This window comes from Salvelinus alpinus, chromosome 20 (genome assembly GCF_045679555.1).
Source record: "Salvelinus alpinus chromosome 20, SLU_Salpinus.1, whole genome shotgun sequence".
Lineage (NCBI taxonomy): Eukaryota > Metazoa > Chordata > Actinopteri > Salmoniformes > Salmonidae > Salvelinus > Salvelinus alpinus.
The window spans coordinates 21,081,309-21,096,391 of record NC_092105.1 but is presented as its reverse complement, the minus strand read 5'-3'; the positions used below and the strand labels follow the sequence as shown (position 1 = coordinate 21,096,391).

At 42.8% G+C, this 15,083-nt stretch overlaps 1 protein-coding gene across 1 annotated transcript; it reads left to right on the top strand.

Moving 5' to 3' along the window:
- Positions 1-529: 529 nt before the first annotated feature.
- On the top strand, positions 530-14,426 carry LOC139546463 (chromatin assembly factor 1 subunit B-like). Its single transcript, XM_071354864.1, has 14 exons — positions 530-934; positions 1,367-1,499; positions 1,831-1,963; positions 3,421-3,541; positions 3,657-3,760; positions 4,919-5,015; positions 5,184-5,268; positions 5,681-5,774; positions 6,645-6,714; positions 7,344-7,435; positions 11,009-11,168; positions 11,903-12,496; positions 13,681-13,760; positions 14,006-14,426. The coding sequence occupies exons 2-14, from the start codon at positions 1,374-1,376 to the stop codon at positions 14,125-14,127; spliced, it is 1,878 nt and encodes a 625-aa protein (XP_071210965.1). The 5' UTR covers positions 530-934; positions 1,367-1,373; the 3' UTR covers positions 14,128-14,426.
- The last annotated feature ends 657 nt before the right edge of the window (positions 14,427-15,083 follow it).

Sequence of the window (15,083 nt, the reverse complement as noted above, 5' to 3'; positions counted from 1 at the left end):
TAATTAGCATTTTGAATTTAAGAGTAAACTGAGGCAAATATAATGATAAAACTCACCTTGTCCTAGAGAATTACACAGCTATCAAAACGTCATGCCAATATAAGCCTACAACATATACACAATTAACTTGAATTTTTTATAAAATTCACAATGTGAAAAATGAACGGCGGAAAAAAACGCGTCCGCTTTAGCGGACTATAGCAATGGCTTCTTTTTGTAGGCACTAACCACGGTGGTTCTTTGAACGAACCCTATGGAAAAATGTATGGAGTTTTTGGATAAACGCTGAAATTAAGGTCTGGTAAGTACAGGCGTAGGAGATCTTAAACGTTTTGTCCTATGATATAATCATAAGCTAATATCACTTTTTAAGCATTTGTGTAATTTACATTGCATAAAGGCTTCATATTTCATAAAGGTCATGTTATCTCATAGAACAAAACATAAGATCTCATGAGCCTGTGTTAACCTCTGACCTTATTTTCGGCGTGTATTCCAAAATCCTTATTCGACCCTTATTCGACCCTTATTCGACATTCATTTTGCCTATAGGAATGGCTGAAAGAACCAGAGCTAAATCATTTCCTGTTTTTAGGACTACACGCTGGCAAGCTCCTGACACCAAGTCACAAACCTCGCCCATTTCCTTTTAAACCTAACCCTGAATTTAAATTAAGAGCAAAAAGCATTTTTTTGTGTGTGCCAATTTTGTCTTTTTGGCTGTGGCTGTGGCTATATAGAAGCTTGTGGAAACCCCTGGACTACTTTGGTATTACCCGCCCCTCCCTTCTCAGCCTATCACTGCTGACTTCTCTACCGGAAGTTTTTTCTGAACTCTACGCGGGAAACCAATGTTTTGTCTCTGCTGTCCGCTTGTAGACTGGACTCCGCGCGGGACGACGCAACAGAAAAGTTAAACAGTGGAAAGAAACTGGTAGGCAGAGATGCATGCATATTTATGGATTTGTTCTGGATGTATATTTGATTAATCCAATATTTTATATAACATAATTGTTAATGTGTCTTCGCAAGTTGTTTTACTTCAACACACAGAGCAATCGAATTAAACTAGCTTAGCCATGGCTGAACTAACGAACAAGTTGGCTTTACTAAGCAAACCAGTAGCTACCAAGCTAACTCTTTAAAAAAATGAATGTAACTTTAAGAGCACTTGGAAGTGGTTAATGGCCCAACTTTCTCCACTGCCTTCTCAGTATGTATTGCAAGTGACTATCGGTGTCAACAACAGCTGCTGTTTGCTTAGTTGCTGTAGTGAGCTAACTAGCTAGTAATGTTATCTCTAGTCTAGCTGACATCTCCTTTTCAGTTAGCTAACGTTAACGTTACTCTCTTTGCCTGTATTTAGTAGGAAGATGAAGGTGATAACATGTGAGATTGCGTGGCACAACAAAGAACCTGTCTACAGTCTGGACTTCCAGCACAACTCAGAGGGCCGCATACACAGGCTGGCCACAGCAGGAGTGGACACCACTGTCAGGGTGAGCAACAGTTAGCTACTAACCTTATCTGTTTAAAACAACCCCTCCATTGTTGTTTAGTCATTCATTCTCTGTGGTTGTTTCAAGTGTCCCACCTGGAATTGAGACCAGTCTCTATCGTTCTCTCGCTCTCATATGCACACACCGTGAACACTTTGTATGTATTAGCAGATTGTCTCACACACACACACAGAGCTTGGTAAGGAAACTGTAATAATGTATTGTATGGTGATATACTATTAAGAGAGACAATGACCTAATGAGTGCAGTTGGTCTGTGTGATGCTATAACGTGTGATGTTATAACGTGTGATGTCACTTCCTGTGGTTAGTTGTGGCGTGTGGAGATGGGGCCTGATGGGAAAGCAGTGGTGGACTTCCTGTCCAACCTAGCACGGCACACCAAGGCTGTCAACGTGGTGCGCTTCTGCCCCAACAGTGAGCTGCTCGCTTCTGGAGGAGATGGTGGGTCACGATGTAGCAAACGTGTATATATCAACTATAGCATAGTTGACAAATAAAATGGTTTGCTATAATATATAAATATGTGGTTAGATACAGTATATTGGCACCTTTGCATGATTCACTATTCTCAAATAAGTTGAAAAAACATTTGTTTATATGTGTATTTGTTTTATTTCCACAGCACAGGACCAAGATCAAAAATATCTAAATTGAGATTGTTCACATTTATTCAAAATTTTAATTAATTTGGTTAGAGGCAATTATTCTCATTTACTGTGTAATTAATCTAATCTGTGATACTTTGCAGGTGCTTACAGGGTAAACATTGCCATTCAACCAGTTTAAAAAAAGAAGAAAAAAAAGAATTAACAATCTTCTCCATTGTAAAGTGCAAGGGTGCCAATAAATGATTTATATACAGTATACACTAGATAACTGATCGAGGGTGCTGTGTTGAAGCCACCATGCCTCCATCTTGGTACTCCCCCACCATTGTAAAAAAAATATATATATATATTTTGGAAGCTATAGAAATGCATTTATTATTGTCTGCATTTGTCTTTGCCACATTCATTCTATTACAGACACCTTAATGCATTCTTTTAAATGTATATTATGTGAGCTAAACATAAAGAATATAAACAATTTCCTTTAAGTATAATTTTTAGACATTACTAATGTTACTGTCCCCACTACACCTAAATAATATAAAAATCCATGTAATTTTGTCCTTGCAACATTTAATTGAAATACTGCAGAATTCTATTCATTCCTGTGGAGGACTGCTCCTACTGGGGAGTCCCAATATGGCTAACCGGTGACTTCAAAGCCTCTCAATGGCCAATACATAGCATCAGCAACCAAGGGTTTATATTCATCATTGGTGCCAGTATATTTGACTACATCTCTATGACAGAAATGTTTTGCCATAAAGATATAACATATATAGCAAATAAAATGGAACAAGGATGATCAGCGTCTCCAATTGTGATCCATTGATGCCAACACTGAAGAAAAATACGCTATTTACATTTCCGGCATTTAGTGGACACTTATCCAGAGCATACATTTTTTTGTACTTTACTATGTTCAAGTCATAGCTAGGCAGAATCTCTAACCGAACGCTTGGCCCCTAAGCCCTTTTATAGATTGGCCACTTACTGATGTGTTCGATAGGGATTACTCGAGTCTGCAAGTGTTTTGGTCAAAATGAGCATTGAGACGATGCCCACTCGACGTCCAAATGTCACTTATCAATATTCTGAATCCATTCGCGAGCTGTCATGGGCAGACACAGACGCATACACCGATAGACATTGAGAAAACAACATGTCTCTACTCCTGCCCAAAATATGTGCGAGTAAATCCATCGCCGGTGACTTCATCGGCTAATTTAGCTGGTTGTAGACTGCTTTGATAACAAATATTCAGTGTGTGTGTTAATGACTGTGTAACAGATTCAGCCATCCTGCTGTGGAAGCTGAATGACAATAAGGAGCCTGAGCAGGCCCCGTCATTCCAGGAGGAGGAGGATAGTCAGCTCAACAAGGAGAGCTGGAGCGTGGTCAAGACCCTGCGGTGACACCCTTTAATCACTCACCTTATCTACAATACATTGTCCCTTCCCTGTGTATTACTTCATAATCACATTCGTGACTGTTTGTGTGTGCACTGTTTATGTTGTGTTTTGTAGGGGACATATTGAGGATGTGTATGATATCAGCTGGACCCGGGATGGGAACTTCATGGTCTCTGGTTCTGTGGACAACACTGCCATTATGTGGGATGTAACAAAGGGTAAGACGTGTGTGAGAGTACATATAGCTTGTGTGTCTAAATATGTCTGTTCAGTTACATTTGCGGCCAAATACTGTATATTGGCACCCTTGGACTTTAATTCTCTGTCTTCTAAAATAATTAAAATTGAAGAAAAACATTTGGTCACCTCACCTTATTGGCTTTTCAACATTGCGGAATTAATAGTATTTTGTAAACTTTTTAAAACTATTTTATTTAGAAAATAGAGACATGGCATGGACAAAATTATTGCCACCTTGGAGCTAAATACATTTGTTTCTGTAATGTTGAAAATCCAATAACAAGGTATTGGTGGCCAAAAGTTATTTTTTATTTCAACTTACTTCACATTTTTTTCTAAAATATTTAATAAATCTGCAAGGGTGCCAATATATTTGGCCACAACTGTATACCTCTGTGTTGTCTATATTCTGTGTAATGTGTGTGTATGGATGTTATTCAGTAAGGGATAATACCCCTACACGATCATTACTATGGGACAGTTGGAGTTCGAATTTGAGTATTGAAACAATGTTGCAAATGTCAGAGAGACAGACAGCAAGGTTTATACAAATCTCTGCTGTTGAAACTAAATGTTAGTCTTAATGAAATGTGAGATAATGTCTAGATGCTTTTTATAGTGGAGATCAAGTTTATAACTTCCCTGCCTGGGCTGATGAGACAGCGGGTTGCCCAGTCAGATGGAACAGAGTAAATACGCATTTTAACGTCATAGATTTAGCCGGTGGTAACTTGTGTAATAGACACTGTCTGGAATGCGATTTTAACCAATCAACATTCAGGATTAGATAGAAGCTGTTTTTCAGTCTCGGTCCCAGCTTTCATGCACCTGTACTGACCTTCTGGATGGTAACAGGGTGAACAGGCCGAGGTTCGGGTGGTTGATGTCCTTGATCTTTTTATACCTGGATACAGCCCTTAGCCGTGGTATATTTGCCATATATGACAAACTCCCGAGGTGCCTTATTGCTATTATAAACTGGTTACCAATGTAATTAGAGCAGTAAAATAAATGTTTTGTCATACCAGTGGTATACGGTCTGATATACCATGGCTGCCAGCCAATCAACATTCAGGGCTCAAACCACCCAGTTTATAATTAGTTATAACACCGGTAATAAGTGTTGTATTTTTCAGGTCAGAAGCTGTGCATCTTTAACGACCATAAGAGCTATGTGCAGGGAGTTACCTGGGACCCGCTGGGCCAGTATGTGGCCACACTCAGCTGTGACAGGTAGGAACACACCCAGCCTCTGGTCCCCTGTAAGAAACCATTTAGTCTCCTTTTATCAGTGATCAGTGGGACTAACATGATACATAAACAAAGAACCAACATGGACTTGTAGATCTGAACCTTCTTAAACAGTGTTATATGATCTGACTGTCTTCCCCCCTCCCTCAGGGTGATGCGTGTGTACAGTACTCAGAGCAGGAGGAAAGTCTACAGTGTCAGTAAGATGAGCTCTGGATCAGCTGCGGAGGGAGAGGTCAGTATGAGCTGAGTGGACAAATGTTCTCCCATAGATGGGTTAGCTGACAACGTAAAGAAAACAATGCGCACACTTCTATGGGGCAGAAGTCTGTGTTTTGATTCTGCATAGCCAGAAAGCTGCCAACAATGACAAGAAGCTACCATTGGGGAATTGTAAGTAACTTGTTTCAGCTAGTTTTGTCTTTTTCTTGATACCATGTCTTGTTTTGACTGGAGACGAACTATAGCTTAGATGTTGTCAACACTCTAAGCCAACTCTGTCTGTTTTGCCCCATATGTGTCAGTTTTGTTGCTAAACAGCTATCTATATACACACACACACACACTTTACACTCACACTAAACACAATCATACACACACCAAACACTCTTTAATGTGAGGGTGTTTGTCTGTTTATTTGTGTGCAGGTGAAACAGTACCGAATGTTCCATGACGACAGCATGAGGTCTTTCTTCAGACGCCTCACCTTCACACCGGACGGCTCCTTCCTGCTCGCCCCAGGTAAATGCACACACACTCACACGGAAACAGCTAAGCCTTGTTCACATTGGTAGTTTGAAGTGATTCAAATTTAAAAAATAAAAAAAATTGCGTATCTGATACGAATCTGTTTTATTTCCTGCAGTCTGAACAGCCAAAAAAGCAAATGGATTCAGATGTCTCAAGCCACATTTTAAACCACCTTCGTAGGTGGTTTGAAGTCAGATACAAAACTGATTCTTTCCCATGCAACCTGTCTGAATGTTCAAATCTGATTTATTTAGACAGTTATTTGGCGTATCTTGTTGCTTGCTAGCTACTCTGTTGACAGTTTGACAAGAACATGTGCTAGCTAACTAGTTTGTTAATTGTTTACAAACAAATGAGTGAATGTGCTAGCAAGCTAAACAGTTACCTAACTAGTTGACCGCTGTAGCTAGACATAAAGGACTAGTTTTGAAAGTTGGATCATCTTATCCTTTAAAGGTGTTCTTACACAATGATTTTGAGTATACTGAGAAACATCCATGGCAGGCATTGTCACCTTAGCTTGTTACATAACTTCTGAGTGATAGGAAGCACGAGCACCACCACCTGGTGCTGTTATTATAACAACTAGCATAGCCATGTCAGCAAATGACTGCTGTCTGAACATACACACACGAAAAATAAAACAGATTTGAGCGTGGAGGCCTGCATTGTGAACAAGGCTTTATTCTGTACATCCATCTGGTGATTTGAAACAGGAAGTAATTGTGTCCTGTACTGCTGTCATATCCTGTGATGGTGTAGAGGTCATGGGTGACATCCTGCTTAGCCCATCTCTTTTCTCCCTCTCTGTGTCCCTCTCTCTCCCCTCTCCTCTCTGTCTGTTTTTTTCTGTCTCTGTAGCGGGGTGTGTGGAGGCGGGGGAGAACATCACCAACACCACCTACGTCTTCTCCAGGAAGAGCCTCAAGAGGTAACTGCTGCCAACGAAAGCCCTTTGTGTACAATAAAGATTAATTGAACTGATACTGTCCAGGTCTGGAGTTAGCTGCTGTCTTTGGGTCTATTGCTCTAGGTCAGTATTTCCCAACTCCAATCCTCCAGTACCCCCAGCAACACACATTTTGTTGGGTAGCTTGATGATTAGTTGACAAGTACAATCAGGCATGCTTGTCCAGGGACTGGAGTTGGGAACCGCTGCTCTACTGTACGTCTTAGAGCTGGATTTGGACAATATCCATATTGCGGTAAATTGCCTGAATTGATGAGAGAACGAAAGGTTTATAACACTAATGTGCACCATTTAAAAAAATAAATAAAAATTATTCTTAAAACTACTACTACTAGTTTGACTGTTGTACCCATCAATTGTCCCATTAACAATCACCCATATTAGCAAACTTTTTTTAGTTTAGAACTTTTCTCTAGTATAGGCTATTTATCGTAATGAACGATATCAGCCAAATGCCTGCAATAAGTGATCAGTGTGGATAATTTTCAGTTTATCATCCCAGCTCTAATAAGTCTTGCTCTCTTAGTGTGTATCTGTAGCTATATCAGAGTAAGGGTGAAACTGGATGCATCTGCCTTTCTGTATTCTAGGCCCATAGCTCACCTGCCCTGCCCTGCTAAAGCCACCCTGGCTGTACGCTGTTGCCCTGTCTACTTTGAGCTGAGGACCAAGAAGGGAGAGGGTAAAGACACACAGCTCTTCTACTGATTATTACTCATTTATATATTTAATTTATTCAGCAAACTCTATTACCCAAGATATAAAGGATAGCTGTTACGAGAATTATGTTCATAAACCACTTCAATTAAACTACTCAGTCTGCAACCCAGAATTTGTAAGATTCTGGTTGAATGAAACAGACGGAGGCCCAGCTATGATAGTCAAAATGTTTACATTTACATTTAAGTCATTTAGCAGACGCTCTTATCCAGAGCGACTTACAAATTGGTGCATTCACCTTATGATATCCAGTGGAACAACCACTTTACAATAGTGCATCTAACTCTTTTAAGGGGGGGGGGGTCCTATCCTAGGTATTCCTTAAAGAGGAATTCACGAGAGCGCTGGTTTGTTGTATAAAACCATTAATTTTATACCGGCTCCTTACGCACATACTTTCACGCACAAACAGAAGATATCATACGCACATACATAATTATTTGACTCTATGTAAACTGAAAACCACATATCCTGAGGCTGCATTCATTGTAGCTGGGGATTTTAACAATGCTAATCTGAAAACAAGACTCCCTAAATTCTATCAGCATATCGATTGCGCAACCAGGGTTGGTCAAACCCTGGATCATTGTTATTCTAACTTCCGCGACACATATAAGGCCATCCCCCGGCATCCTTTCGGAAAAGCTGACCACGACTCCATTTTGTTGCTTCCAGCCTACAGACAGAAACTAAAACAAGAAGCTCCCGCGCTCAGGTCTGTTCAACGCTGGTCCGACCAATCTGATTCCACGCTTCAAGACTGCTTCGATCATGTGGATTGGGATATGTTCCGCATTGCGTCCAACATTGACGAATACGCTGATTCGGTGAGCGAGTTCATTAGGAAATGCATCTGCGATGTCGTACCCACAGCAACTATTAAAACATTCCCAAACCAAAAACCGTGGATTGATGGCAGCATTCGCGCGAAACTGAAAGCGCGAACCACTGCTTTTAACCAGGGCAAGGTGACCGGAAACATGACCGAATACAAACAGTGTAGCTATTCCCTCCGCAAGGCAATCAAACAAGCTAAGCGTCAGTATAGAGACAAAGTAGAGTTGCAATTCAACGGCTCAGACCCAAGAGGGATGTGGCAGGGTCTACAGTCAATCACGGACTACAAAAAGAAAACCAGCCCCGTCGCGGACCAGGATGTCTTGCTCCCAGACAGACTAAATAAATTCTTTGCTCGCTTTGAGGACAATACAGTGGCACTGACACAGCCCGCACCAAAACCTGCGGATTCTCCTTCACTGCAGCCGACGTGAGTAAAACATTTAAACGTGTTAACCCTCGCAAGGCTGCAGGCCCAGATGGCATCCCCAGCCGCGTCCTCAGAGCATGCGCAGACCAGCTGGCTGGTGTGTTTACGGACATATTCAATCAATCCTTATCCCAGTCTGCTGTTCCCACATGCTTCAAGAGGGCCACCATTGTTCCTGTTCCCAAGAAAGCTAAGGTAACTGAGCTAAACGACTACCGCCCCGTAGCACTCACTTCCGTCATCATGAAGTGCTTTGAGAGAATAGTCGAGGACTATATCACCTCCACCCTACCTGACACCCTAGACCCACTCCAATTTGCTTACCGACCCAATAGGTCCACAGACGACGCAATCGCAACCACACTGCACACTGCCCTAACCCATCTGGACAAGAGGAATACCTATGTGCGAATGCTGTTAATCGACTACAGCTCAGCATTTAACACCATAGTACCCTCCAAACTCGTCATCAAGCTCGAGACCCTGGGTCTCGACCCCGCCCTGTGCAACTGGGTACTGGACTTCCTGACGGGCCGCCCCCAGGTGATGAGGGTAGGTAACAATATCGCCACCCCGCTGATCCTCAACACTGGGGACCCACAAGGGTGCGTTCTGAGCCCTCTCCTGTACTCCCTGTTCACCCACAACTGCATGGCCATGCACGCCTCCAACTCAATCATCAAGTTTGCGGACGACACTACAGTGGTAGGCTTGATTACCAACAACGACGAGACGGCCTACAGGGAGGAGGTGAGGGCCCTCGGAGTGTGGTGTCAGGAAAATAACCTCACACTCAACATCAACAAAACAAAGGAGATGATTGTGGACTTCAGGAAACAGCAGAGGGAGCACCCCCCTTTCCACATCGACGGGACAGTAGTGGAGAGGGTAGTAAGTTTTAAGTTCCTCGGCGTACACATCACGGACAAACTGAATTGGTCCACCCACACAGACAGCGTTGTGAAGAAGGCGCAGCAGCGCCCCTTCAACCTCAGGAGGCTGAAGAAATTCGGCTTGTAACCAAAAGCACTCACAAACTTCTACAGATGCACAATCGAGAGCATCCTGTCGGGCTGTATCACCGCCTGGTATGGCAACTGCTCCGCCCACAACCGTAAGGCTCTCCAGAGGGTAGTGAGGTTTGCACAACGCATCACTGGGGGCAAACTACCTGCCCTCCAGGACACCTACACCACCCGATGTCACAGGAAGGCCATAAAGATCATCAAGGACAACAACCACACGAGCCACTGCCTGTTCACCCCACTATCATCCAGAAGGCGAGGTCAGTACAGGTGCATCAAAGCAGGGACCGAGAGACTGAAAAACAGCTTCTATCTCAAGGCCATCAGACTGTTAAACAGCCACCACTAACATTGAGTGGCTGCTCCCAACATACTGACTCAACTCCAGCCCACTTTAATGATGGAAATTGATCAAAAATTTATCACTAGCCACTTTAAACAATGCCACTTAATATAATGTATATACTGTACTTTATATCATCTACTGCATCTTGCCATCTTTATGTAATACATGTATCACTAGCCACTTTAAACTATGCCACTTTTATGTTTACATACCCTACATTACTCATCTCATATGTATATACTATACCATCTACTGCATCTTGCCTATGCCGTTCTGTACCATCACTCATTCATATATCTTTATGTACATATTCTTTATCCTTTTACACTAGTGTGTGTATAAGGTAGTAGTTGTGGAATTGATAGCTTAGATTACTCGTTGGTTATCACTGCATTGTCGGAACTAGAAGCACAAGCATTTCGCTACACTCGCATTAACATCTGCTAACCATGTGTATGTATCAAATAAAATTTGATTTGACACACACGAACAGTAGGTATCCTACGCACATACTGTATCAATACCCAGCCGACAAAGATTAGGGACCGTGAGAAGCACTCCCTGTCCTCCCTCAAGATTAGGGAGTACTCACTGCCCTCTCCCAATTTCTCTGAGGCCCCTAGCAAGGTCGGCACCGAATTTTGCTCAGTGTTTAAGATACTATAAAGATTCATTGTACAGTTATATTGTTTTACCTTAATTCTGACTAAAACTACACACATCATTAATTATACTTTTACTGACTAAGACTACACACATCATTAATAATAATTTTATGATTCTAATCAATTTCATACAATTATATGGTTTCAGGATGGAATATTCTAATCATTCATTTAAACATATAAATTCCATTCACAATAGCTAACTCCCTCTCTCTCCCTCCCTGCTCCCCAGATGGCAGTGCCCAGCCCCTGCCCAACACGTTTGGCTTGCCCTACAGACTGGTGTTTGCTGTGGCCTCCGAGGATTCCATCTTCCTCTATGACACTCAGCAGACCCTACCTTTCGGCTACGTCTCCAACATCCACTACCACACACTCAGCGACCTCACCTGGTAGTCCACACAAAACATACAACATAATACAGAATGACATAATACAAAACATCATCATTGGACAAGAACAGCTCAAGGACAGAACTACATACATTATTTTTTTAAAGGCACACGTAGCCTACATATCATTGCACACACACAAACTATCTAGGTCAAATACGGGAGAGGTATTGTGCCGCGAGGTGTTGCTTTATCTGTTTTTTTAAACCAGGTTTGCTGTTTATTTGAGCAATATGAGATGGAAGGAAGTTCCATGCAATAAGGGCTCTATATAATACTGTACGCTTTCTTGAATTTGTTCTGGATTTGGGGACTGTGAAAAGACCTCTGGTGGCATGTCTGGTGGGGTAAGTGTGTGTCAGAGCTGTGTGTAAGTTGACTGCAAACAATTTGGGATTTTCAACACATTGATGTTTCTTATAAAAATAAGTGATGCAGTCAGTCTCTCTTCAACTCTAAGCCAAGAGAGACTGGCATGCATAGTATTTATATTAGCCCTCTGATTACAATTAAGAGCAAAACGTGCCGCTCTGTTTTTGATGAGCTTGAGGTAGAGATCCTAGGATCCGATGACCCCACTACTCCCAATCCTAAACTGCACTGAAAAATATCTGTTCCTTTGTCAGGGTTTAGGGGTATCCTCTAAGTACTGTTTAATTAGTTGTTGTTGTGTAGCATTGTTCCTGTCTGGTGTTTTCACCCAGTCTCTTTAGTAATGTCATATCCTTTTGTAGGTCTCGGGATGGTTCCTTCCTGGCGGTGTCGTCTACAGACGGCTACTGCTCCTTCCTGTCCTTCTCCCCTGGCGAGCTGGGCACGCCCCTCAAGGAGCCCCCTGTCCTGGAGGTCGTCACCCCTGGCAACGGGCCCGAAAAGAAGGGCAAGAAGGTTGCAACGGCCCGCACGGTGTCCCCCGTCCCCAAAACAACAGAGAGCACCGCCCCTGTTCACCCCACCCCTAAAGAGGCCCCCAGCACCCCCCTCTCCTCCCTCACCTCCCCTGGCACCCCCCTGACCCCTGGGGGAGAGGAGAAGAAGAACCCTGGTAGGGCCAAGACCCAGCCCCGTAGGATCACCCTCAACACCCTGGAGGGGTGGGGCAAGCCCAGCACCCCCAAAACGCCTGCTGCTAGTGCCCCCAAAACCCCCACCACCAGCACACCTTCCACCCCTCAGCAGCCTCGCCTCACCCTCTCTACCCCCAACACCCCCCTCGCCCCCTCTATAGCCCAGCCCTGCCTCACGCCAAAAGCCCAATGCAGCAGCGGTAAAACCCTGGGCCCCAGCACCCCAAAAGCTAGCAACACCCCTAAAGGGCCTGCCCCCAGGTAAGAGCACAAATACAAGATTGTGTGTCTGTGTTTTTGCCTGTCTCTGTTTATTTGCTTGCCTGTGAGTGTGTGTGTGCATGTGTGAGTAGCTTTTGCACGCTGATGTATCTTGATCCTGTTTGAATCACTCATCATGTGGAGCCACCACTACAATCAAGGGATAGATGAAACCCTTCTCGCTGTAATGTCTGCCCCTGGTCCATACGCTCAGAACTATCCTGCTCTCACTTTTCCTACTGGAACTGACTTTTCTGATAACTACTTTAGTGAGGAAAAATGTACTTATTTTGATGTGGTTGTCCCACCTAGCTGTCTTAAGATGAATGCACTAACTGTAAGTTGTCCTGGATAAGAGCATCTGCTAAATGACTAAAATGTAAATGTAATGCTGCTTGATGCTATAGCCTAGATGCTAAAACGAGTTAGCCTGACTGCTTCGCTCTCTCTCGCAAGACTACGGTATGTAAATGTATGCAAACTCTCATTCAAATGGCCTGTGGTGAGTGGAGCCAGACAGCCTGACTGGTGCCTACATACTGGTGCCTACATACAGCTACTACATAACTGCCACATCACTGGATGGAAAGGAGCAGTTAGACGGGGAGAGGCTGGTGGGAGATGGGAGCACCAGCCAGGCAGCATGCCTAGTGTAGGGAAGGACATTGGACCATTTCCCCACTAATGTTTCCATTTATTGCAAATGGTTGTGAATTATTTTGTAAACTTAGATTTTCAGATGTTGCAGATGATGTGTCATTTGTTGTGTGACAAAATAATGAGCGTGCTTGTGGAATGTTTGGTCATTAGCTACTGTCTGTCAGAACAAAACCATGTCTGGTATTCAGGGTTTGTTGGACCACCCTACTGTTAATCAAGTACTGATTATCCTGAGAAGCTGCCGGAAGATAATAGATGGGCTGTGTGTGTGTGACATTATCAGTCTATATAAACACAGATTGAATGGGCAGAAGTGAAGTTATATTTGTTGTTATTTGCAGGTCTACTTTTTCTCTGAATCCTAAATTAGGTGGGAGTGTTTCTTATGTAGGCCTACACTGATAGAATAGTAGCTGTATGTTGAGTTCTGCTGTTGTCTTAGGACTAATTCCTCAGCCACCTACTCAAGAGTCGGGTAGAATCCCCTTCTAAGTGACTGTTCTCTCTCTCTCCACTGTTTTCAGACGGATATCTCTGACTCCTGTCGTCTCCAGATCTCCAGCTACCTTCAGCACACCCTCCTCCACAGAGAAAGCCAAACATGGTCAGTATATCCTGCAACACCTTATGGCGGGATTGGCCAAGCACTTTACAACAAGACCAGTCATTGGCTATGGACAGTATTATCATTACTGGTCTTTGTAATGTGGTCTGCCTCTGAGCCCAACTAATGAAACATCAACATTTGAGTATACTAAATTATGTGATTCCTAAGAACTGTTTGTTTTATCCAGTCCAGTGTTCTGCCTATGATTGATGCATCTCTTTTGGTTCAACTTATTCCCCCAGAACGGCCCTCTCCCCCCACTGACCCTGTGTGCCAGCCCCCAGAGTCCAAGCGGCCCAAAACCAGCACCCTGGCAGACAAGACAGGGGTGGCTCCAGCCTCAGGGTCAACACCCAAACCCTAAGGACCCCACGCTACTAAGAACACTGAAGCACGAGTACAGAGCAGCACAGAGAGTCGTTTCAACATGCAACTCACATATTATCCTCCTACACACCTACACACACACTTTTGGAGTTTAGCCTACAGAACTGCATAGACTGGTGTTGTCAGCTAAAACACACAAGTTCACAGAGCGAAGACTGGCATTTTCCTCCTAACATTATTCTGTATGTTTTTGTAACTTGACGTTCTCAATCTGTAGCTCTTTTTGGTGGATAACCAGGTTATTGTGAAATTGAAATAAAGGATATGAAACAAAAAGTTTAAAATAAGATGCACCACCTTAGTCCAAAAGAAGCCTAGCTCATGTATAAAACTCAATGGTCATTTACTTTTAGTCAGAATTATTGTCTGTATAAGTATTATATTAGTACACTATATATACAGTGCCTTTTGGAAAGTATTCAGACCACTTGACTTGTTACACATTTTCTTACGTGACAGCCTTATTCTAAAATGTATTAAATAAAACATTTTCCTCTGCAATCTACACACAATACCCCATAATGACAAAGCAAAAAATGTTTTTAGACATTTTTGCAAAGTTATTAAAAACAAACCTTTTTTACATAAGTATTCGGACCCTTTGCTATGAGACTCAAAAATAAGCTCATGGGCATCCTATGTTCATTGATCATCCTTGAGCTGTTTCTACAACTCAATTGGAGTCCATCTGTGGTAAATTCAATTGATTGGACATGATTTGGAAAGGCACATGCCTGTCTATAAGGTCCCACAGTTGACAGTGCATGTCAGAGAAAAAACCAAGGCATGAGGTCCAAGGAATTGTCTGTAGAGCTACGAGAATGGATTGTGTCGAGGCACAAATCTGGGGAAGGGTACCAAAACATTTCTGCAGCATTGAAGGTCCCTCATTCTTAAATGGAATAAGTTTGGAACCACCAAGACTCTTCCTAG